Raw genomic sequence first — 24,117 nt, forward strand, 5'->3', positions numbered from 1 at the left:
GCAGAAACCCAAAGCTTGGTGCGTTCACCAAGGTTTTGCTCTGTGAGGCTATTTTAGGGTGAACATGGAGAATTGGTGTTCAATCTCAACCCAAAAACATGCAATACTTATTGAAACATCATCAATAAACTCTCCAACATTATCTAGTCTTCCAGACTTTATGGGATAACTAGCATATGGGCACACATAAAATATATGTGAACTTTTTTTTTTTTTGCTTTAAAAATGGAAGGAGAGAGAAAGAGAAAGAGAGTGAGAGACAATGTGAGAATGGAGAGAGAAGGGAGAATGCTTTATTTTTTTAATTAGAGATGTTAAAACATCATGTAGGAAATTCAATTTCCACGAGTAGGATTGGCTTAGTGTGCTTGTAGGCACAAGATCCTACTCCAAGTGCATCATGGCATCAGTGTTTGACCTAAGTGTCTCAAATGGTCGTGCTAAAGCAAGTGAACCGCTCGAATCATCCAGCTCCAGGCCAACCATATGTGGCACGTCCAGTTGGGAAGCAGCCCATCGACCCGAAAACAAAGCTTCAAGCTCATTTTTGAAGGTGGTGCAAGATATTTCATTTTATTGTTCAAGATATTTCATTCTATTGTTCTCTCAAATATCCTTAGAACTCAACGACGTTTTACCCAAACAGGGAGATTATATCTCTATAATGGTAATTCAGTATTGCTCATACAATGAGGAGCGTACCAATACTCTTCATCAAGTTATATAGACTTGAAGTCGTTGCTAGAGATGTGATTTAGATATAAAGTTAGTGTTCCCAACGTCACATTTATCTAGACAACTTTCTTTTCCACATTCATACCTAATCACGTGTTAATTGAATTTAGTCACATGTACACGAGAAGCATAGTTCAATTAACTCATATTCGAGGACAAATCACTAACATATCCAGAAACTAAAACAAACACCGACTTGAATCCAAGAACATAGAAAATTGTTCACAAAGTAAACCAAAGTTACTAAGGAGATTCGGCCAACAAGGTCATCCATATAAAAAAAATATCAATTTTAAGAATATTATGATTACAAAGAATATTACAACCAACGATGAGTACAATCCAAAACTAAAAATTTGGTTCCAAAGGGCCGGCAGTAAACTTATAATATGGACACTTTTCAAGAAATAAAATGCAATAAAATAGACTTCGAAATTATATAAAAGAGTAAATCTAAAACAAAAAAACAAAAAAAATCACAAGTATTGTAGTAAGGATGAAATACCAGTCCATGTCCACCAAACAGAATCTCAAAGAACAGATTCGTGTACAAAGAAGCATTTCCAAAAGTTATATCAAGCTTCATGTACCAAAATATAAAACCACAAGAAAGACCCAATAAGAAACTTAAAATGTTCAAAAAGTGTTCCATTAGTTATCGAAATTTTATCAGCTTTCATCATTTTACAACATAAGCGCGAAAATTACTTTCTGATACCTTTCAAAACTAAGTACTTACAAAAGTAGAAACCACCAGTTTGTTCAATGTTGGCTGTTAAAATGATCATTTACCGAGTTGCTGTTTTCTTAAACTGCACTTTTAGCAACAAAGAAACTAAATTTACAGCCATTTTGGTATCTTGTCTTTCGCTGAGTTATCCAAAAATAAGCAGAATCTAACAGAATTTATAACCTACCAAAATATCGCCTCCAACGAAAACTAACAGACTTCGTAGCCTTGAGATAGACCTACAAAAATCAAAATCGTTACTCACAAAAACATGTCGTCCCCAGAAAATTGTCTCATTCTTTTTTACTCTTCATAACCTCTTCATCATCTAGAGTATTGACGGCGCAGAGAAGCACCTCCATACCCCCTCTACCTTGTTCTGATTCCCTGTCATCACATTTTTCTTTCCTTGATCCTTCATCTTTCTCTCTCTCTGTCTTTTCTTTCTTATCATAAGCCTTTCTTGCCTTGCGTATGGCCTTAATTCCTGCATCACATTTTCTGCAAAACCATTTTCCAGCAGGAATAGAGGTCCGTGGTGGTTCCATGCAATAGAGGTGGTACGCATGATCACAGCCATCACAAAGCACAATCATATCATCATCCTTATCAGTGAGACAACTTCTGCATAGACAAGAATAGCAGTACCATCGGGGACCATACGATCTTGACTGGTTAGTTGTCAGACACCTCATATGGTAGTATTTCTTGGGGCAGTATGGATGACCACATATCCTCAACCTCTCACCGTTTTTTACCACAAGTCCACAAGTCTTGCAAATTTCTTTGCTTTCTTCTGATAGTTGGATTCCATCATCTGCACTCAATTTTGAATTTTGACCTGTCTCATTGACTGTTTCTTCGTCTGTAGCAACACTTTCACCTCCAACTCCATCAACTAGAGTCTTGGCCACATTCAACTTCTTACAGACGACACAGTTCTCATGGGATGATCCAAGACCACTTGCAGTGCACCTAGCACAATACCAACTTGGAGGAATCTGTTTGACAGCAGGCTCAATGCAAGAGATATGGTACATCTCCTCACATGAATCACATACTAAACAATCCTTCCCATTTGCACAGCATCCGCAGCACCTGCAAGTGCATACACTGTGCACACAACAATCCTCTGTTTGCTTCAGTTTAGTGTGAAAGTCAGATCCCAAGGGGTAGAACTGTTTTAAAGTGACAAAAGTTAGAATACTCCTAAAAACTAGGCTGATCAATACCTTAAAAAACAAAAATCATAATCATAATAACTGAGATGCATTTAGCCAGACACCAAAGTACATTGACAATGACAATGCATTTAGCCAGACATGTCGTACCCAGAAAATTGTTTTCAGAATTCTTTCATTGTCAGGTGACGCATCTCATCACAATAATTAGACAAATCACTATTTTTTTTTTCTGGTGAACGACAAATCACATGAAACTTGAAAGAGGCCAAATTCCTACAAGTGACAAGTAAGCAAGAGGAAAATAGGCAATAGAAAACTCTTGTACCTCATTTTTTCCATATTTCATTGTATTGTGGACTAAACCTCCCACCTGAGATGACAGATAAAATAATTTGTGAGATCAGCCTTACAACACCAGAGAGTGAATATACAATAAGTTATTTCTAGAATTAATAGATTTCTATAAACTAAATCTTCAGGTATATGGACTAGACATCTCTCAACTGAATCACAAAACCTGTTCATTGTAAGAAGCCCTTGACACATCCGAGAGGTTTTTTGCAAGAGAAATCAAGTTGGTACCAATCACTTGAAGCTTTCTCCATACCTGCAGAACACTCAAGTTTGGAATATGTAAATTGACACAAAAAAGAAGACGGAGTATGATAAGACAATTCAGACTTTAACATATAAATAGTGAAACAGGTGGGAGAGTTCCAAAGTGTATACCATTCACATGCATGTAGAAAAAGAAAATCAGAATCATATATCATATATCATCTATCAAGCATCAGACAGATGGTCATTCAAAAGGAAAGCAACCACAAGCGATCACTGTCTCCAGGTACCTGTGCCTCACCATGACACATACATTAGCCAACAAAATTTACGACCACCAAAACGTTGCAAGAAACTAAAAGCAGGGATATAAAGATTATAAGCCATACGCTATTTGGGAACATTAATATGCCAAGACTGTCCAAACTAATACCCAAACCTTTGCTTGTATGCATAGCTTTCTGGTACTTTACATTTACAGAATCTTTTTCACTCATAAATATTTCATGTGATGAGATCAATCATGCCTCCCAATCATTTTACTATCGAAATCACCTTTTAATGAATTGGAGCTAATGAGTGTTTTCGCGAAGACGGATTTTAAATCTGTATTTGTAGAGAGCAGTAAATCTCACTCCATAAACATGATACGCCTTACTAAAGCAGATTAACCAATTGACTGTGCGTTTTCAGCAGACATTGAATTCAGAGACATAATGTTTAAACAGGTTTCACCAACCAATACCTTCAACTCCAGCCAGTTAATGGAGAGCATTCTGAAAATACAACAATCATAACCATTCCCAAAATGATAACCATATAAAGTGCCATTTCTTTTGAAATCATAACCATTCTGGGAATCATAATCATTAACGGACTTAACCATCTAATCTTGACACACCATATTATTACATTCAGACCATGATATTAAGCAAAAATTAAGCATTCATTATCATGACAGCTACAAAATAAGACTATCCAACTTGCCTGTTGCATATCATTTGAGAAGAGCATAGGCGAGTGCTCATAATCTCCCCTTTTCATCCTTGAGTTTATAAGACTAAAGTCAAAAATGTTGTCATCCTTGATTCCTTGAAAATTTTCCAGCAGCAGTTTGCACAAAGAGGCAAACTTTTCTGAAACTAAAACATTATAAAAAGCATGCTGACACATCGCAGTAACTGTATGATGATTTGATTTATTTGAAGATCCATTAGATATAACACCAGAATGCCTGCTGGCGGCATTTTGAGATCTATTCAATATAGACCGTGTAAGAAAACAGTATCGGTGCCTATCCTCATTATGATGACTAGATTCCTGCAAAAACAATAAATATAACAGAAAATTTAAAAATCATGTTGTTTTGAAACTCAAAGGTATGAAAGGAATGACCATAAGCCTGTCAATCTACAATCATATGTAGAACACATGGACTCTTGGTTGCAGCACAAACCTTAACTCGTGTTGTGTGATCAACCTCTCGAAAATGCGCAATCGCTTCTCGGATGCACACTTGTACACCACCTTCATCATCACCTAGTGACTCATACATGTTCTCCAGTACGGAAGTTGTCCAGTGCCTATCTGAACGTGCATCTGAACTATTCATGCGAACATGGACTTGCTCACAAGAGTTATTGTGTATATCTGTGCGCACTGGTTCCTTTAGACGCTGCAGAAATCAAACATAGTGAATGAGGAAAACAAGGACCAAATAGTACAATTGGCTGGATTACAAGAATGGTAACTGAAGACATACATATATCTGTGTGTACGTAAATCTTTTATTCCAGAACAATGTAGATTGCATCACATTTGTAGCTCATCATAGCTAAATTAGCCATATTGTAAAGTACCACAATGAGGTCTTCGTTATCCAGGGAAGAATGCTCATACATTGCTCCAATTTTTAATCACAGTTTCAAAGCTTCAAGTAAAATGATTACCCATAATAAAGCAAAAAAATTCAACTTGCAATCAATAAACTATGTTTCACATTTATCCCTGAAAAATAAACATCTCTCATTTTCCTCCTACTAACAGTGCCCACTAAATAGCCTAATGAGCTCTCAAATACGTTAATGAGAAAAGTAATGATGGTTAAGTTAACTTGTTCATATCCCAACCTCTTTGTGATCCTCCCCAAGTCTTCATTGTTCTAAGTTAAAAAACTAAAAAACTCATTGGGCGCTCAAAATTTATGAGCCTTGTTGTAAATTTTTCATAAGGATGCGATTCATAAGCTAATTCTTCTGTCTAAACTAAGTACAGCTTACCATTGCTCAAGTCGAATTCTGTTAAAACTCAACACAAAAAATTACAAGGGAGAAGGGAGATCAGCGAACACACTAGAATACTACAGACCTGCTTTACAAAATTGTTGTATTAATAAAGAATATGGTTTTTGTCAACATGAAATACTAGCACAGAGCAAGAGCTAGAGGAAGCACCTGGTCTGCTAATTGACTCGATGATTCCACATCAGCTCCCCCATCATCCTGTGACCTGCTATCCCAACGGAACCTCGCCTGCCTCCGCCTTTTATAAGTTTGAACACCCTCACTTGCACCAGAGCTGCCTTTGGCAATGTCATTACAATTTCCAAATCCATTGGATTCACTCTTCAAGCATTCAAATTCTTTATTGGATTCCATACCATCGTCATTGCTGTTTCCTTCTTCGACTCCCATTGCAAATCAAACCCCTAATTTTATCACACTTCACAGCGTGAAAAATAGGGTTTCGCAGCACCCACCTACGTTCCAAATTCCAATTTTTGCAGCAGTAGGAAAATTTCAGATACCCAAAAACTAAAAAGGCCACAAGATATACACAACCAACCAGCCACAGTAAAATCCCCCATTGTTTAATAGCTAGCCAAGAAAATACGAAACTTCAAAGTCTTGCTTTTAATTTCTTTAGAAATAAATGTAAAACTCAACTAACCTAAACCAACCCAAATCTTGGAATCATCTAAACGTAATATGTTGCTTACATCGAGCAAACTGAAAATTTAAAGTTCACAATAAACAAACAGAAAACACAAATAACAAAATTCAGAACAAACTGAAAGGGCAAAAGAGAGAGTGAGAAGGAAGAAAGCTGACCTGAAAGAACAGTTTTCAAGCGCCCAAAAGAGAACTGGAACCCTAAAAATCTGAGGAGGAGGAGGAGCGAGAGGTTTGTGACTTGTGGGAGACCTGGTTCAGTATGATGAGACTGCTCTTACTCTTATATGGGAATTTTCAACACTCATAAGCACAGAGAGAGGGAGAGCTTGTGACTCGGACGGTTTTTTTTTCTTTCTTTTCTTGATTTTATTTGTACTAATCATTCAGCTCTTTTTCTCTTGCTCATTTGATATTCGCTAAATTATTCTCGTGGTCCTGAGATGAGTAACTATCTAATTTTGAATTGAAACTTATGGTGAAAAAACCTTTTTTTTCTTATGACCATGTTATGAAGTTCGTCAGCAATGTTAATTCTTTTATAACAAACGATAGTATTAAACCAAGAAAGAGGGTGGAGTTAGTGTCACAATGAGTGACCATGTTGTGAAGTCTGTCAGCAATGTTGATTAAAATTGAGATTTTCATTTTCCTTCAGTTAAGTTTAAATGTAAAAAGTCCTTTTTAAACCTATTAATTTCGTCAACCAATTATAAATCAGCACCGAAAAAAACCAAACTTCCCCACCCCATCTTCTTCACTATCATCTCTTACAATCTTACCTTCATTACGAACATTAAGGGAGGGTTTACCCATAGACGTTTTTCCAGCTCTCGCAAGAATCGTATATAATGAATAATGAAACAATTCATGTATTAACTTTTCGCAAAGGTAACAAGGGGTGCTAACCCGGCCACCCAACCCAGCAGGGTCACCATGATAATATATTACCCTCATGATTAGGCCATCTCCAACCGAGGGCTGGCCAAAGGGCTCGTTTTAGCCCTCTGGTCCTCCAAGATATTAATATTTTAATGAACAGTACAGGGCCATATTTGCCTCCGTCTCCAACCGAGGGCCAGATGGCCAGAGGGCTCGTTTTAGCCCTGTCACAAAAAACGTCTCCAACCGAGGGTCAAATGGCCATAGGGCCAAACATAATTTATTATTTAAAAACTACAACTTAAACGTTGTTTAAGTTTCATGTTGTTAAATGTTTTTTTTTTATGTTGTATAATTTTTATGTTGGTTAATGTTATTAATATTGTTTAATGTTGTTTCATGTTACTTAATTTAATTTAATGTTGTATAATTGTGACATCCCACATCGCCCAGGGAAGTGATCCTTAAATGTATATTTCCATCTCTACCTAGCACGAGGCCTTTTGGGAACTCACTGGCTTCGGGTTCCGTAGGAACTCCGAAGTTAAGCGAGAAGGGGGCTAGAGCAATCCCATGATGGGTGACCCACTGGGAAGTTGCTCGTAAGTTCCCAAAAACAAAACCGTGAGGGAATGGTAAGCCCAAAGCGGACAATATCGTGCTACGGTGGTGGAGCGGGCCCGGGAAGTGGTCTCGCCCGGGCTGGGATGTGACAAATTGGTATCAGAGCTAATCCCTGGCCGGAAATGTGCCGACGAGGACGTCGGGCCCCTAAGGGGGGTGGATTGTGACATCCCACATCGCCCAGGGAAGTGATCCTTAAATGTATATTCTCATCCCTACCTAGCACGAGGCCTTTTGGGAGCTCACTGGCTTCGGGTTCCGTAGGAACTCCGAAGTTAAGCGAGAAGGGGGCTAGAGCAATCCCATGATGGGTGACCCACTGGGAAGTTGCTCGTGAGTTCCCAAAAACAAAACCGTGAGGGAATGGTAAGCCCAAAGCGGACAATATCGTGCTACGGTGGTGGAGCGGGCCCGGGAAGTGGTCTCGCCCGGGCTGGGATGTGACAATAATGGCTTAGGAGGTTATAGAAAAAAATTGAATTAAAAAAAAATATGAAACAAATTTTGTGAAATAGAAGTTATAGGAAAAAATGAAATTTAAAAAAAAATATGAAACAAATCTGTAAAATAAAAGTTATAGGAAAAAAAAATAGAATTTAAAAAAAAATGAAAAATAGAAGTTATAGGAAAATTTTTGTAAATAAAAAATAATAATAAAACTGTTTAAAAAAAATATTCAAAGAATTCCTGTCGGTTATAACCGACAGGAAATCCAACATAAGCAAAAACAAAATGGCCAGCCCTCTAGCCCTCTTCGATTCCGTGGAGCCCTCTCAGATTCCAAAGCCCTCTGGCCTAGCCCTCGGTTGGAGACGATTTTCGGGTTATTTTCGGCCCTCTGGCCCTCTGGACCATTCGGTTGGAGATGACCTTAGACCAAGTCCCTGAGATTTGATAAAAGAAAGGTGCATTAGGGGGGAAGCGCAGGTGTCACTTCAAACTTAATAAAATATTTTTACTATTTAAAAAATGACATGAGCGAAAGTAGGGCTAGAAAAAAAATCCCGAAAATCCCGAACCAAACCAAAAAAAAATCCCGATCCCAAACCAAAATTCTCGGAATTTTTGGGATGAAATGCTGAACCGATCCCAAAATTTTGGTATGAGATTCGGTATTGTCTAAATCTTTCAATAACCCATACTGAACTGAAAATAAATAATATATATATATATATATTATTTATATATGTTTTATTCCACATTTAATTGTTGCTAACTACTAGTAACAATATAACTTGTGTGGTCAAAGGTAGTAACCATAGCTCTTTATCGCCACATTTGCCAGTATGAACCTCCTACAAATGTGTCTATTTCTTCAACACGAAATCAAAAAATTGTATTGTTAGTTTTTGAACATATTAGGTTTGTAACTTATATTTTTGCTTTTGGGTTTGTTACTTATTTTATTCTGGTTGCATGTTAATTTAACTTGGTATGAATAATTGCTATATGAATTTGTATGAAATTTGGGAATACCAAACCATCCTGAAATACCGAAAATATTTCAGCATTCCCAAAAATTGGGAATTGTGAAAACATGTCCTTAATTTTACGTTTTTATTTATTTTAATCAAGGGAATTGACGAAAATGCCCTAGAGGCAAGGACTTTGACTTTCGTTAACCATTGTTTAGAGAAACGTATGACTTATTCTTTTAGCGTATTTACGTACTACTCGTAGGTAGGAACACATAGGTGAAAGCCGTTTGCGAGTTCGAATTATAACGGTATAGTTACGAACGTTTGAAGTTGGTTATTTAAAATTAGTTAATTGGTTAAGGAGGACCAATTAGATAAAAGGTAGAAAAAGGGCAGTAGCCCAATCAGAAATCAGAAGAAAAAAAGGGAAGAAAACTCCCAGCTTTCCCGTGCACGCCACCACTGCGACCACCCAACTTCCAAGGCCGATTCCGGCCAACTCCGATGGAATTTCTCGACGCCACCACTGCCATCTTGAAGCTCTCATTCCCCTCTACAAAATCCACCTAAGAACCACCTTAATTAACCTTTGTATGTGTCAGTATAAGGCCACAAAAGTTGACGATTCTAATGATGTTCCAGCTACCCTTTTTTATTTTTTAGGCAAAGCGATGGCCTATGTCACCACTTGGGCTTTGTAGCCCATCATCCCAGGAGCAAAACCCAACCAACCTTGACCCCGTTGGACCACCGCAGACGACAAATCGATACTGGGAAGCTTTAGGCACCCGCCGGTTTCGTAGGCAAAATTGACCATCTTCCGTCCACTTTTGGATTTCGTGGTAGGTATGAAAGTTGTTCCTCTCTTTGAGATCTTCATTTATGTGAAATTTGAGAATTTTTAGAAATAGTAGAATTTTCTGACGAACCATGGTGGCCGACCACCACGCGCGGCGGCGCGTGGGACGAGACTCCACCTAACCTTCCTAGGCTAATTTTGAAGCCCCGATTCCACATTTGACATTTGTTTAGTGAAATTATGATGTTTAATATAGTTTCATAGTTGACCACCTAGTTGGCCATTAAGAGGTCCTTGCATGAATTGATGATCCGACCATTGGATTATCACGAAATTTTAATACATTATGGTATGTAATATTTGAGGATATTAGAAACTTATGGATTAGAAATCTGACGTGCGAATCTTCCCAAATTGGATTTGTAAGTTCGTAAAATAAAACGTTGACCGCCACTTGAATTGGCAATTGGCGGAGATCCAACCGTTGAATCGTAATGAAACTTTAGTATTATGTTCTAGAAGTTAAATGTGTATCTTTAGAAGTTTTGGATCGGAAATCCGAGATGCGGATCTTCCGGATTCAGTTACGTAGGGTTGCGGACCCTACCGTTGATCTTTGACCGAAGGTTGACTTTTGGTCAATGGATCTCAAATCATTCTAGAACGTCATTGGGATGTATTTTATGTAAACTATGGGTCTATGGATAAGAGTTTTGAGATGTGACTGAATAATTGTTCTAGGTGAGGATCGTTCGTGACGTCTCGATATTCGTGCTTAGGAGTTGTAGCGTTGACCTAAAGTGAGTGGGTCTTTTCCCTTCTATCGTGTATATATATATATAAGATTGACATCTCCACAAACGTTTATAAACTGAATATTTCATATAATTTCTGTGAATGCTTTGGAAGACTAGTACGAACTACAAATGGATTGATCCCTATTTAGGGTACGTAGGTAGTCTAACGAGACGTTAGATGCAGCCATATAATAAATGAGACTAAATAATTGAGATAATAGCCTTGTTTGGGGAATTGAGCAATGTAAGGGACCTTGGTGAAAATGTGAGATTTAACCTTATGATTTGGTGGTTAAATGTTGGTCATAAATCAATGTGTGAAGAATTAAGAAACTAAAGTAAGGAAACGTAAGTAATGATAGTTAATTAAACTAGTGTCTAGTTGGGCTTATCACCAATAATTATTCCTGAAAATAAATAGTTTGGAAGTGGGGCATTATAGATTATGAATTTCATGCCATGTTGTATATATATATTTGGAAACACTATGTTATGGTTGAGTATTAGATTGCATTATGACATATCTATATGTATACTATCTGCACATAATTATTGTGAATGCTTTGAAGTGCAAAGGTGAACGCAGGACACACAGGTAAGTTCAGGTGAGTTTATGGTAATAGTTGAAATGATGGAGTTATGGCATGACTACATTTATGTTTTAGGCAACTCCGACCTTGTCGTACAAGTTACCCATGAGTCGTACATGTTATATTAAATGCAGTTAAAGCTCATAAACCTGCACCCTCATGTTAGTGCTTCCGCCAGTGGCCAGGGCACAATCCTTCACGTGTTGTTCACCTCTCGTACCTTGAGCTCACCTTGGATCCAAGGTAGGTGCATAATCATGTCGTATAGACCACAATAGGTGGTTCCGACTCGTAGATGACCCGCGATTATTCGCACAGTCTTCACGTGATTGTAGCACTTGAGCGTATTTATTTACACACAGTCCTGTCGTACATACCACATTAGGTGGTTGTGACTTGTGTACAGGTATACTTATTGAGCTATTGGCTAGCATGTTATTGAGCTATTGGCTAGCATGTTGATGAGCTATTAGCTATTATGTTATTGAGTTATTGGCTAGCATATTATTGAGCTATTGGCTAGCATGTTAATGAGCTATTGGTTAGCATATTGATGAGCTATTGACTAGCATGTTATTGAGTTATTGGCTAACATGTTGATAAACTATTGGCTAGCATGTCAATGAGCTATTGATTCAGTCGTACAGGTCACGTGAGGTGACTCTGGCTAGCATGTTGATGAGCTATTGGTTCAGCCGTACAGGCCACAATAGGTGGATCCAGCTGACGTACCATTTCATATTGATTTATTTCACCTGGGCTACTTATTCTTGTTGAGATATTTGACATGGCATAGCTGTGAGATTGTTATTTTGGTTACGGTTTTGAGTTATAATCACTCCTGTTATTTTCTGGGAAATTATACAGGTGTTACAGCGAGGGGTTACTGCCTTTGGTAATGGAAATTGATTTGAAAATTTTTGTTTTGCTCACTCACATTTTCGATTTTCGCACCCCTCCAGGTTTTAGCAACAGAGTTCGTATCAACGAGGATGTGGCACTTTTCAGTACAGATGTCTTCTTATGATGGTATAATCATTATCTTACCTTACTATACTATACCTATACTCTGTATCACGTGTGAAATGGGTCAAGACCCGCTCATCGCGCACTCGTGTACTTAAGCACTTTTAAGTTTTAATTTATTCACATTCTATACACTATCACACTTTATGGCTTTGTCACCTTCCATGTGTCGGCCAGCACAACTCGATTCGGGGTCCTAGTAGACATTCGGGGTCAGGGTGTGTCAGGAATATTGAAATTTTGGTTTGGGATTGGTCTTCAAATTCCCATCCCAAAAATTTTTCGTTTGGAATTCGAGATCCCATACCGAACCACCCCTAAGTGAAAGCCGTCAAAATTAAAATGAATGTCTAAAACAATAATTTTAATGTGGCTATAACAATCTTTGTAGGTCGATGTTTGTTGGTTATTACAACGACTTGTTCCTTGTAACTTGTAAGAGCAACCTGCCCATAATTTGGAACTACTTATAATTCATAGAGCAATCAAGTAAAAAACAATTACTTTAGGTTTATTGACATTAAAGATTTTATTGTTGCAGTCCTATTAGATTAGGAATGTGATTGTGTAAATTCTAGTGTATTTATGGATATATTTGAATATTCCCTTTAGTAGTTAACATCCTATTAGAGTTGTAATTCTATTAGGGTAAGGAATTAACCTTCCCTACTACTATAAATAAAGTCACAATGGGGTGGAATATAACACACTTCACAATTACACATCTCCCTCTTCTTTCTCTATGCCGCACCTCCTCTCTCTTTTTGGCCTCCATAATTGTTCAATAAATTATGTGATAACCCATCCCTAATTTTACGTTTTATAAATTTTAAAAGCATGAATTGACGAAAATGCCCTAGAGGCAAGGATTTTGACTTCCGTTGGCCATTGTTTAGAGAGATGTATGAGTCATTCTTTTGGAGTATTTGCTTAGTAATCATTGCCACGAACGTATAGACGAAAGCCGTTTGCGAGTCCGGATTATAACGTTTAAAAGGTCTTTATTAAATAAAGGGTCTACCACACATTCTTTCAAGGGTGTGAATCCTTCGAAACAATGGGTTTACCACACATACGGGGAGAGCAGATGATTGGCTAGCTGCCACGGTCTTCGGCACATTCATGAGTTGGGGCAATCTGCTCAACGTGCTCATGGTGTTCCATCCTTCTAGGATAAGGATTCGACATTCGTATGGCATATCGATCTTTGCAAGTATATTTGCATCTAGTGTAAGTGATCTCGTCACTTTCGCTAGATTGGTAAAAGCGTCCGACAAGTTTTGAGTAATGCTCTGAAGATCTAGGGTTCTTCACGATTTAGAATCAGACCGTGCGATATGGAAACCCAAATAAGACATTGTAGGAGTCATCCATGATAATTCACACCATTATTCTAGAACGGTGACGCTTTTATCTCCCCTAACAGCTGGAAGACTGTCTCATAAAATTGACAATATGCGTAACAAGCGGTAAAGGGATCGCATGTCAAAGGTTCTAAGTAATAAATGATTGAAAGAGAATCATATCTGACATAGATTCTCATCCTTCTCAAAGGATCCATTTTTGTTCATAAGGGTGCATAATCAGCACATAGACCGCACAAACAAAGATGCGCAAATGGGAGACGGTCTAGTGGTATTCCTCTTCACTTGTAAGTGAGAGGTCTTAGTTTCGTTTCTCATCAAAGGCGAATTGGAACTACATTATTGCTAACTCATTGTGAGGCTTAGTCCACTATCCTACTGCCTCATTGTAGATAATATTTTTGTTCAGAAAGAAAAAAAAATTAAAATAAAAAATAAAAAATACACATATAAGTACTTAGCAGTGACATGCAGATTATATTGTTTGTTATTTTGATACAATAATGTAGATTATGTTGCTTAGATGGTTGAAATTACAAGATGATGGATCCCATACAACAACCAAAATATATATAGTAGCACCAATTGGTAGAGGAAGAAAGAGCAGAAACTTTTCTAATTTCAAACTTTTATGAGAACAAAAGCAATTAGATTTACATTAACATTTGTGTTTGTGAGCTACTGCACATCTTTGAGCATTTGAGTTAACTCCATAACCTCTTTAACTGCAAAGTTCAACTAAGGATTTAAGTTGACGTAGTAACGTCTTAGAGGGAGCGGCACCACCACCACTACAATGTTCCACCATGGTAACCGTCGTGGTGGCCACCCACAACGAGGTCCATGGCATTGTTACCACTGCTAGAGCCGTGCCACCAAAGCAAGCCCAAGTCGTGCCATCCAAGGCTCATAGCACCAAGACCATGACCCAAGCCATGTCACTCCAAGCCCTAACTTTACACCCACATGTGCCACACGCCGAGCAGCCCACTCTCGTGGCCCAACCTGGTTTCACCGAGCAGCCTGTTCTCGTGGCTAACCTGCTCCCGCTGAGCAGTCTGCTCTTGTGGCCCAGCCTGCTCTCGTGGTCCAACCTGCTCACAATGAGCAGCCTGCTCCGGCAACCCAGTCTGCTCCTGTGACCTTCCAAGCAGCCCAAATCGGTCCAAGACTAGTTCACCGTCCCAGCTCTAAATTTCCAGACCGATGATCAAACCTGGAGCATTTGCACCATATTTTTCTGCAGATTTGACATTTCCCAGCTCAAATCTCACACCCGGAGTCTACCACACTTCCACTGCTCAAGGAGAAACATTCTTTCCAAGCTCTTCCAATCTAAATGGCGAACAACACTTGTCCCGACAAGTCATAGAGTTGACAAACGTCCTAGCACAACAGACGACCTTGGTGAACCAGCTCTTGCAACGCACGAAGATGCGGTGTCCCGAAGAAGGACAAGGGCAAATGAAGAACCTCTCTAGCAGCGTCTCGACAAACAGCCACTCGACCTGCCACGAACCTAGTATTTGGGCAGAATACACTCTTGATTGGGTCCCAGAGATAATGTATACTTCTGTCTTAATGTGTGGAGGAGCGCGCACTCTCGACCAGGCCCACGGATAAGCATACATTCACGGTTGGGATCACACTCCGATAATTAACATGAGCAACCTTCTAAGCGAAGTGTTTATTCTTGGCTAAGCCCGCAAGGAGCATCCTTCATATCACATCGGAGTAGGGAGCATGAAGGGCGGAGATAAGCAGTTACTCAATTCGGCTCAAGTTTAACCAGCAGCCTGCGAAATCCCTCACCTGCTAAGAATCCACCACATACACCGCTGTCGCGGCATAGACTAGCCGAGTACGTAGAAGAGCAACTTAGACCAGCAGGTCAAGACTAGGGCAGTCGAGAGCTCTACCACTCCCAATAAAGGCAAATTCAGAAAGAAGTAAAACGGCTCCTGATCGAGCGATTGCGCAATTTCCCACGCAACGAAGCTATTGACAAGGTGCTCCGATAAGACATGACCAACATGAGCGAGTCATTTTTCAATGACAAGATCAAGCAGACGGGACTACCCCATATAGATTATTGGATATAAAGACTACTTATGTTCTGACAAATGTAGCAGCTTAGCCTAATGGCATGCCGGGGGCAGACGAGTACCAGAATGACACACCAGCCCAACTACCAAGAACCAGGGGCAGGCTAATGATTATTTTAGTTGTCCCAGCAGTCTAGCTTTCTTCAGTTGCACTCACGACAATGATTTCCATGCTCTTCAGTGCGAAAGGATAAACTAATTGCTCTCTAATGCGAGAGGGTAAACTAATTCCCCGACACCTATATAGGTCTACTCTCTAGTGCGAAAGGATAAACTAATTGCTCTCCAGTGCGAGAGGGTAAACCAATTCCCTGACATCCATATGGGTATGCTCTCCAATGCAAGATGATAAACTAATTGCTCTCCAGTTTGAGAGGGTAAACTAATTCCCCGACACCCATATGGGTCTGCTCTCTAGTGTGCGAGGATAAACTAATTGCTCTCCAGTGCGAGAGGGTAAACTAATTCCCCGACACCCATATGGATCCGCTCTCCAGTGCGAGAGGATAAACTAATTGCTCTTTAGTGCGAGATGGTAAATTTATTCCCTGACACCTATATGGGTCTGCTTTTCAGTGCGAGAGGATAAACTAATTGCTTTCCAGTGCGAGAGGGTAAACCAATTCCCCGACACCCATGTGGGTCTGCTTTCTAGTGCGAGAGGATAAACTAATTGCTAGAGGGTAAACTAAATCCCTAACACCCATCCGACACTTCATCTTCAACAGCTTTGATCTTGGCAACTTTATCCTAGACTGCTCCATCTACGGCAGCTGAGAAATCAAACTCAAGCAGTTTCCTTATTTTTGGCAAGCAGCCCAAACATGGTAGCCCAAACCATTTTCCATGCCACGCCACTTCCTTGGCCCATGCCAAGCCAATCTTTGGCTTCAATCAAGCCAAGAAGCACAAGCAATGGCCCCTGCCACACCACCTCCTTGGCCCACAACAAGCCGACTCCTGGTCCCTGCCAGCCGACGTACCGCACCACCCCAATGGCTGCCCCGTGGCAGCACCTCCCAAGAAGAAGATAAGGAGAATTAAGTTTTCCTTACATCAGTGCGGCGAGGAGAAGATGAAGAAAGCAACGAAATACGGTCATTTGCACGGGCAAGTGTAGAAGATTGCTAGGGGAAGGGGAACAAATATCCTCTAAGTTTTCTCTCTCTTGTAGGGTAGAATAAATCGCTCTCCAAAGTTGATTTAACAACCCATTTAAGGTGGCCTTAAATAGGCATTGAGAGAAATTTATTTCCCTTTCCTAGAAGAATCTAATTTCATATTAAAGAAGAAATCTACATCAAAATAGGAAGCAGTCCTAGAGCAAGAAGATCTCTACACCTGTTGCCTTTTCCTACGAACAGCCCAGTAGGTGTGGGGGTATTTGTGGAGCCAAAAATAATAAAGAGGCGACAAATGGATTTTTAGGTGAAGAGGACAAAATTACCCTCGAGATACATCGGGTTTCCTACACGCAAGCAGTGCAGAATCATCCATCAACCGAGTCAAGAGTTCCCAAAATCGGTAACAAGTTCAAATTTATCTCATCCATCTTTACTCCATATCCTCTTCAAGGAAATCATTCCATAACCTTCAAAACCTTCCTTATAAATTAAATTAATTAGGCTAATTAATGGATTAATTCCTAATTAATCCATTAATCACCCAATTAATCACCCATTATACCAATTATCACCCATTACACACCAAAAATACCCCAAAGGGCCGGCCACCTTTTCTTCAAAGGGGACTGGCCATGTTCTATATATTGAATCCCATTTTTTTCTCTAAAAAGCTAGGCCTTCACTCTGGCTAAAATTCTCCAAAACTTTCTAACACTTTTCTCTCTAAATTCTAACTTTGGCATCGGAGGTTCTTCGGCCAAAGTCCGCCCCCCCCCCCCCCAACCCCCAAATTCATCGTGGGCGTGTGAGGCTCTTGGCCTTGACCTAAGGTGTTATTTGTTTTGTACCTGTAATTTTGTCCAAGACCAAAAGGAAGAAATTTGTATCCACACCCGCTATAACCGTTGCCTATCCTATTGACTCTATTGAGTTTGTCTGTAATGTAGAAACCAAGTTGTTTTAGTAATAAATAAATGTTCTTTTTCTTTGGTTAAGTGGTCAGTTGTATAGTCAGTCCACAAGCTCAGGACACAAGTCTTTGGGATCTCGTCTGAGTTGTGTCTTCGGTTGTTAGGGTTCTCTGTCTCTTCAGTATTCGGTTCGGGCTCACCCTTGCAAACTCTTTCAACGAGGTAAAACCCAAATTTATTTACTCTTTTATTATTCTGCATTTTTTATTTTGAGGAATTATTCTGCCTATTTTATACTCTATTTTTATGCTTGTTTGAGTCTCACACATGTTGAATTTTTGTCATTTTTCTCACACAAAGTGTAAAAATTGGTTTTTCCTTTGTTTGGTTCCTCAGAAAACCCTAGAAAATTTGGAAGGCCCTAAACTTTACTGCTTATTTAAGGTTTCTATTTGTGGGGTTTTGCTATTGTTCAAAGAAAGTGTAGGAATTGGGATCTTTCGCTGGTTTTTCTTTTTCCTGCATTTTCTCGGAAGCCAAACAGGGGGTTTCTCTTCCATTGACGTTAAAGGATTGTAGGTTACAATGCATGTTCTGGTTTCTGCCTTATTGGTTTTGATTTTGATTTGGTTTCTTCTTGTTTTTTCTGCGTTTTCAGAAAACAGAAGCTTGATAATGTAGAAGTAGTGTGAGAGACAAAAGAGGAGCTTTTGTGTTTGTGTGCTGGTTGTTGCTAAATGGCGCCGACTAAGTTGATAAGAAAGCTCAACAGTTTAAAGAAGGATTTTGAGGATGGTATGGGATCGGTGAGGTGCAGGAAGAGAGAGCGTGTGACCAAAAGGATATTTCAGCCCAATTCCTGCGGCAATGCCACAAAGAAAAGAAGAAAGTGCAGTATCCAAGTTGAAGGACTAGTACGGGATGAGGATTATGAGACATTCTTGATTTTTTTAGCTGACCATGGTGGTGATGTTGCTTATATTGACAATAAGTGGGTGGATGAACGGAATGATCGTTCTGATGTCAATGTCGTAAAATATGATGATGGCAATGAAAATGGTATGTGTGTTAGTGATGTTGGTGTCAACGTAAATGGTATGTCTGCAGATGATGTTGATGTCAATGCAAATGGTATGTCTGCGGATGATGTTGATGTCAATGCAAACGGTATGTCTTCGGGTGACGATGAAGTCAATGCAAATTGTATTTCTGTGGATGATGGTGATGTTAACGTAAATGGTAGGTCTGTGGATGATGGCAATGACAGCTTTGAGGTTAGGTCTTTAGATGTTGGTCTTGCTGGCGATGGTGATGAGGATCCTGATTATAAGATACACTTGGCTAAATTGACGAAAGGTGTAAAGTCCTGCATAAACAATAGGTCTGTGGATGATGATGATGATGTCCACATAAACGGTAGGTATGCGGATGATGGTGATGACAACGTTCATTTTATGTCTTGGGATGATGGTATTGATGATGAGGATCCTCAATATAAGATATTCATGGAAAATTTGAGGCAAGATGGAAAGTCTTATGTACTGGAAGTTGTTGGAGATAATGGGAAATCAGAGCTGATCAAGTATGAAGAAGAAGATGAGATACTAGACGGGACGGATTTTGACACCCCTGAAACTTTGAAAAAATCTCAGGTGAAAGAGAAGCCTGAAATTCAAAAAACTTTGAGGAGGGGTACGAAGAGAGAACGGATACATTGCCTTAAAAATTCTGCTTTTCCTGTGAATCGAGAAGTGACTGAGAGCCCAAGAACTGTTAGGTATGATATGAGGAAAGAAAACAGGGCAATTCTAGAAGATTCTGTTCCCAAGAAAAAGAGTTTAGTGGTGAAGAAGAATGTAAAAGTGGTAGATCTGGGTCCTGTTTTCAATAGGACAAATGAGCATTTTAATAAATTGCCTAGTTTAAGGGTTCTGTATACTCCAGAAGCTTTCAAATATTCTCCAATGAAAAAGAAAACTGAACATAGAAAAACCCCGAGTTTTGTGATTACGGGAAATGAAAGGAGCTCGATAAAGAAGAAGAAGAAGAATGTAGATAAGAAAGCTGCAAATGGTAGCACAGAGGAGCACACTATTAAAACACCTCCTGTGGAGGCTGTTCAGTTTACCAAGCAAGGTTGTGCAAACGAGAAAGTTGCTAAAGGTAGTACAAAGGAGAGTCCTCTTAAAAGATCTTGCGTGGAGGGTCTTCATTTTGCCAAGCAAGTATGCAACTGTGGATTAGAAGATGAAGACTATATAAAGGTTTTAAGTTGTTTACAATTTGTTGATGAGAAAATGCTATATTCACCTCCAAACGGGAGAACGGTGATACTTGGTAATGATGGACAGAGTTCTCCAGATGTTGAAATGAAAGTAGAACCATCTGATAAAAATTTTATATCATTTGCTGCTGTATGATCTTCCACCATTTCTGTTTTGGTTTGTTTTTTCTATTTTATGTTGTTACATACGCACACAAACACACACACGCACACACCTAAGTTATGAGCATTTGTGCAAGTACACGTATGTCTGTGTGTGAGTGAGTTTTATTGATTCATAGTATCTGAAATTTCTCTTTTGCTGGTTGTTGTCAATGCTTTGCAAATTAATAGGTGGATGCAGACAGTGGGCAGTGCGTTAAAACTCGTGATGCAAGTCATTCACAGTTTAGGAATGGGCTTATGAAGATTCTTAACAGACCTTATGACTATGAAGAGTATAGAAGGCTCTTGAAAGAAGTGACTCACCGAAAGCCATTGGGGTACGACAGAAATCTGCGTAGTGGAACCTGTCCAATAGAGGAGGAACTCGGACCTTCATATCTAAAACAGCACATAGGTTGGTTTTCTTTATAATGAATGAGTAAATGAGCGTAGCATCAATTTACTGTTATTCGTCTTTCAACATTTTGTTTCCTGTTTGTCTGTATTGAATTTTAAAACAATATATAGATCAGTTAGGTTCTAAAATTTAAATGATCAATATGTTGAACGAAAGTAGGTTGAGATAATGTTTTTTAAGATTTGTGGCTGCTGTTTCCTCCATATTTAGGAAGGATTTGCATTTGACACTGCTTGTATACATGTTTGGACGGTTAGACGAACGGAAGCAGACATAGAGTATATAATTTGTTCCTAGCCAAAAAGTACCAAGGATTTAGATCCTTTTCTTTATATTGTTTGTATCCTTTCAATTTGATTGAATTTTAGTTTTAATTAATTTGTTTTCAATTTTTACAGTCCTGAAGAGAAAGATTAAGGCAGCTCGCGGTGACCGCCCCAGAGTTTTGAATCTCTTGCGGGGGTTTTTCTACTGGCTGAAGGTTAGTTGTTTTTAAGTTTTGTTGTATGTTTGTGCTTGATACTAGGATTATTTTATTGCTAATTAACATTTAATAGAGCGATATACTGATTACAATTTTGTTAGGATTGAGTACGGATTTTGTCCAGTTTTCTATACATATATTGAAGTAGACTTCTGTTTTAAGAATGGAGGGATTTCATTAGTACATTCGTGTGCTTGAAAGCACAGCGGTGAAAGCACACGTTGACATGTCTTTACCTTGTTTCTGTGTTGGTGCATGACTTTTGCACGCGTCTCTTTGCATGTGAGGTCCAGTGTGGGGTGCATTGCATCCCAGCTGATGATTATTGGATTCCCGTCCAACGGTCTTCTGATTTGTGTTACTGTTGTATATGTTCGCTAGAATGTGGCCCAAGATGAAAGCTTCTGTCCATGGAACGACTCATCTTGTTTGAAAGTGCTTCCGCCATCTGATAAGACTTGAAGGCAACTGTGATAAGAAAAGGGGGCTTGTGGAGTGGTAAATACCAACCATATGTGAAGTCAAGGGCTCTGGCATCCATGTACTTTATTTCGCCATCTTATAGCAGCTTCCGTATGCAGTGCTGGATGTCCGAACCGATCAGACGGAGAGTGTACTCTGTCAATGGAGCTCCCCGATTCTGCACATAAAAATGTTAATATCTCAATAAGAAACAAGACCTTGAAAGCCAAGTTACAACTCTAAATGTAACGGAAACATGGTCTTTCTCTGCAGTTGAGGCCAATGAAAAAGAGGGATATGGTCCAACCTAATGTTTGTGATCGCATGTACAACTTATGGGCGCTTCTAAGGTGCGGACTGAAATTGGACGGAGGAGTTGAATCGAGTGTATCGGTAGAACCGGGTGTTTGAGTGTTTCTAAATTCTCGTAAAATTCGGTCCGCACCTTAGAAATGGCGATTGCAGGAGGTCCAAAACCTCACGGCAAGATTCCCCAATTGCTTTTTGATTGGTAAGGTTGGATTCAAGATAAACATGGACTAATAACCAAAATTGGCGAGCAAATACAGAGAAAAAAAAAGAATTTAACTTGCTTTTCTAAGCTATGATATGTTTGCATGAATTAAAATTCGCACGTAAGGTTTGATATGTAAACCATTCAATTAATACCAGGCTAATAAAATCACACTCCTCAAGTTTTTGATGAATAACATTGAGTTGTTATATCATATTTTCTCTTATATCGTATTGTGTGTCTACTTTTGTGTTAACACAAATAAGAACACGAGCACAAACACAATACAGACATAAATGAGTAAACCTACATGACCAATTGTGGGCGGCCCCGATGGACATTGACCCATTTATTTGAGGAGATTTTTTGATTTGTTATAGAAGCCGTTATTGACACTTGGAAATCGTCATAAGAAAAAAATAAAAATACATCTAAAAGTGTGCTTGATAACTATTTACGAGTTCCAATAACAGTTTTACGATCCAAGCAAAAGATCCAAAATAAATTCAGAGAACTCGGGTTCAGGGGAAAACTCTTAACAATGAAAACAAAAATGCAAAAATATTTCGAGCTTAATATTTTTTTTTATCTCGACATTATAGCAAATGTACAGTATACAATTTACAAGGGGAAAAATAAAAAAAATAAAAAAAACTAAAAGAAACAAATAATCTCAATTCCCTAGCCAAGAAAAAAAGTCCATAACAAAAGGGACAGCCACGGGTACATCTGAGGACGATGAATTGGCTAACGTAGCCCCGGGTTCCGGTAAGTACACCGGACTCTCGTGCATCTGCTCTTTTCTTTCGAGTTTTGTATCTGATAGGGAATTTACTACTCACGCAAATGGGCTGAAAACTCTTTTAATACTTGCAAGAATGACAAGGTTATTATAGTACAAACAGATCTCGCAAGGTCGTTCTCTATAAGAATTATTAAATAATTTGAAACAAACCAAATTCCAACTAATTATTGTAAAATAGAAATTTGAGATAATTGTTTTTTATGACCTAATTTAATAAAACGAATTTAATTAATAAAAATAAAGCAATCTGCAATACTAAAGCTGAAAGAAAAGGAAAAGTTTTGGAGAAATCAAATTAAGAAAGCACTAGGGATCCACCATCACCTAGCAATTCTATGTATTTTTATCAATTACTTATGATCTACACATGCCACTTTGAAGGTTAGATTTTCCTAATTTATGCCTACTTGGACCCCCAATATAGAGCGTATATCAAACATGCAATCCGTCTGTGATATTCAGATCAAATCTAAACATGCATGACTTATTAAGCTTTATGAAAACCCTTTGAAAAACCATGCAACCCTTAAGATGTGGTGTTCATCTTAAGTGAACTTGCACATATTAATCATAAGAAGCATTCTTCAATTTCAGGGACCGACCTCCCACCAAAATTGCATCAAATTACTTTTTTAAAGATCCTAATAATGATCAGGCATTAAGACAGTTAGATAGTTTTAATCACGGTGATTAATAATTCAAAGCAGACATGCAATCAATCATAAGCAACTAAATAAAAATTACATATTCATGCTAAGGCTCAAGGCTTCGCCCTAGCAAAAGGAATTAGTTACGCATATTCATAATTGAAATCATAGAAAATATTATTAAGAAAAGGAATGAAAACACCTTAAAAGTAGAAAATCTCTAAGAACCCTAGCAATTCTCTCTGTCTCCAAAGTTGCATAAAAGAAAGCGTAGCCCTAAACTAGGGCTGACTAAAATCTTAAATATCTCCCTAAAAGCCAGCCGCACAATCCCTGAGAACCAAGTCTCTTATTCCACTAGGAAGCTAACTAATAATAAAATATATTAAAACATAAAGTCCTAATTAAGTTAGGATAAACTGCACAGAAACTGTCCAGCCACGTTTTAGCCTCAAATCTCCTCCAAGCCCAAGATAACTTGTTTTAAAGATCAGGACGTTTTGAACACATCTCCAGAAGGCCACAAAATCATCCAAAGTCATCTTGGGCTCCAAAAATGCA

At 38.7% G+C, this 24,117-nt stretch overlaps 2 protein-coding genes across 4 annotated transcripts; one reads left to right on the forward strand and one right to left on the reverse strand.

Moving 5' to 3' along the window:
* Nucleotides 1–1,368: 1,368 nt before the first annotated feature.
* Nucleotides 1,369–6,506, reverse strand: LOC137717700 (PHD finger protein EHD3-like). Of its 3 annotated transcripts, none has more exons than XM_068457147.1 (7): nt 6,318–6,506; nt 5,661–5,965; nt 4,664–4,882; nt 4,195–4,527; nt 3,167–3,256; nt 2,975–3,019; nt 1,369–2,643 (listed from the first exon to the last, which is right to left on the reverse strand). In XM_068457147.1, the coding sequence occupies exons 2-7, from the start codon at nt 5,898–5,900 to the stop codon at nt 1,759–1,761; spliced, it is 1,812 nt and encodes a 603-aa protein (XP_068313248.1). In that variant the 5' UTR covers nt 5,901–5,965; nt 6,318–6,506; the 3' UTR covers nt 1,369–1,758. The 3 variants fall into 3 exon arrangements, with proteins under 3 accessions (XP_068313248.1, XP_068313249.1, XP_068313250.1); XM_068457148.1 differs by lacking the exon at nt 6,318–6,506 and adding an exon at nt 6,157–6,221; XM_068457149.1 differs by lacking the exons at nt 5,661–5,965; nt 6,318–6,506 and adding an exon at nt 4,970–5,624.
* Nucleotides 6,507–17,889: 11,383 nt separating this feature from the next.
* On the forward strand, nt 17,890–22,244 carry LOC137718440 (uncharacterized). The gene is made up of 5 exons (XM_068457990.1): nt 17,890–18,020; nt 18,457–20,212; nt 20,416–20,641; nt 21,043–21,125; nt 21,510–22,244. The coding sequence occupies exons 2-5, from the start codon at nt 18,536–18,538 to the stop codon at nt 21,588–21,590; spliced, it is 2,067 nt and encodes a 688-aa protein (XP_068314091.1). The 5' UTR covers nt 17,890–18,020; nt 18,457–18,535; the 3' UTR covers nt 21,591–22,244.
* The last annotated feature ends 1,873 nt before the right edge of the window (nt 22,245–24,117 follow it).

Source organism: Pyrus communis, chromosome 15 (assembly GCF_963583255.1).
Source record: "Pyrus communis chromosome 15, drPyrComm1.1, whole genome shotgun sequence".
Taxonomy (NCBI): domain Eukaryota; kingdom Viridiplantae; phylum Streptophyta; class Magnoliopsida; order Rosales; family Rosaceae; genus Pyrus; species Pyrus communis.

What these genes read in the sequence shown, in the direction of transcription:
- LOC137717700 (XM_068457147.1), bottom strand. Translation starts at nt 5,900, where the DNA reads ATGGGAGTCGAAGAAGGAAACAGCAATGACGATGGTATGGAATCCAAT. An exon ending in ATCACACAACACGAGTTAAG is followed by an intron (nt 4,528 to 4,663) that starts GTTTGTGCTGCA and finishes TTGTTTTTGCAG; the next exon opens with GAATCTAGTCATCATAATGA. An exon ending in GGGCTTCTTACAATGAACAG is followed by an intron (nt 3,020 to 3,166) that starts GTTTTGTGATTC and finishes CTGTCATCTCAG; the next exon opens with GTGGGAGGTTTAGTCCACAA.
- LOC137718440 (XM_068457990.1), top strand. Translation starts at nt 18,536, where the DNA reads ATGGCGCCGACTAAGTTGATAAGAAAGCTCAACAGTTTAAAGAAGGAT. An exon ending in ATTTTATATCATTTGCTGCT is followed by an intron (nt 20,213 to 20,415) that starts GTATGATCTTCC and finishes GCAAATTAATAG; the next exon opens with GTGGATGCAGACAGTGGGCA. An exon ending in ATATCTAAAACAGCACATAG is followed by an intron (nt 20,642 to 21,042) that starts GTTGGTTTTCTT and finishes CAATTTTTACAG; the next exon opens with TCCTGAAGAGAAAGATTAAG.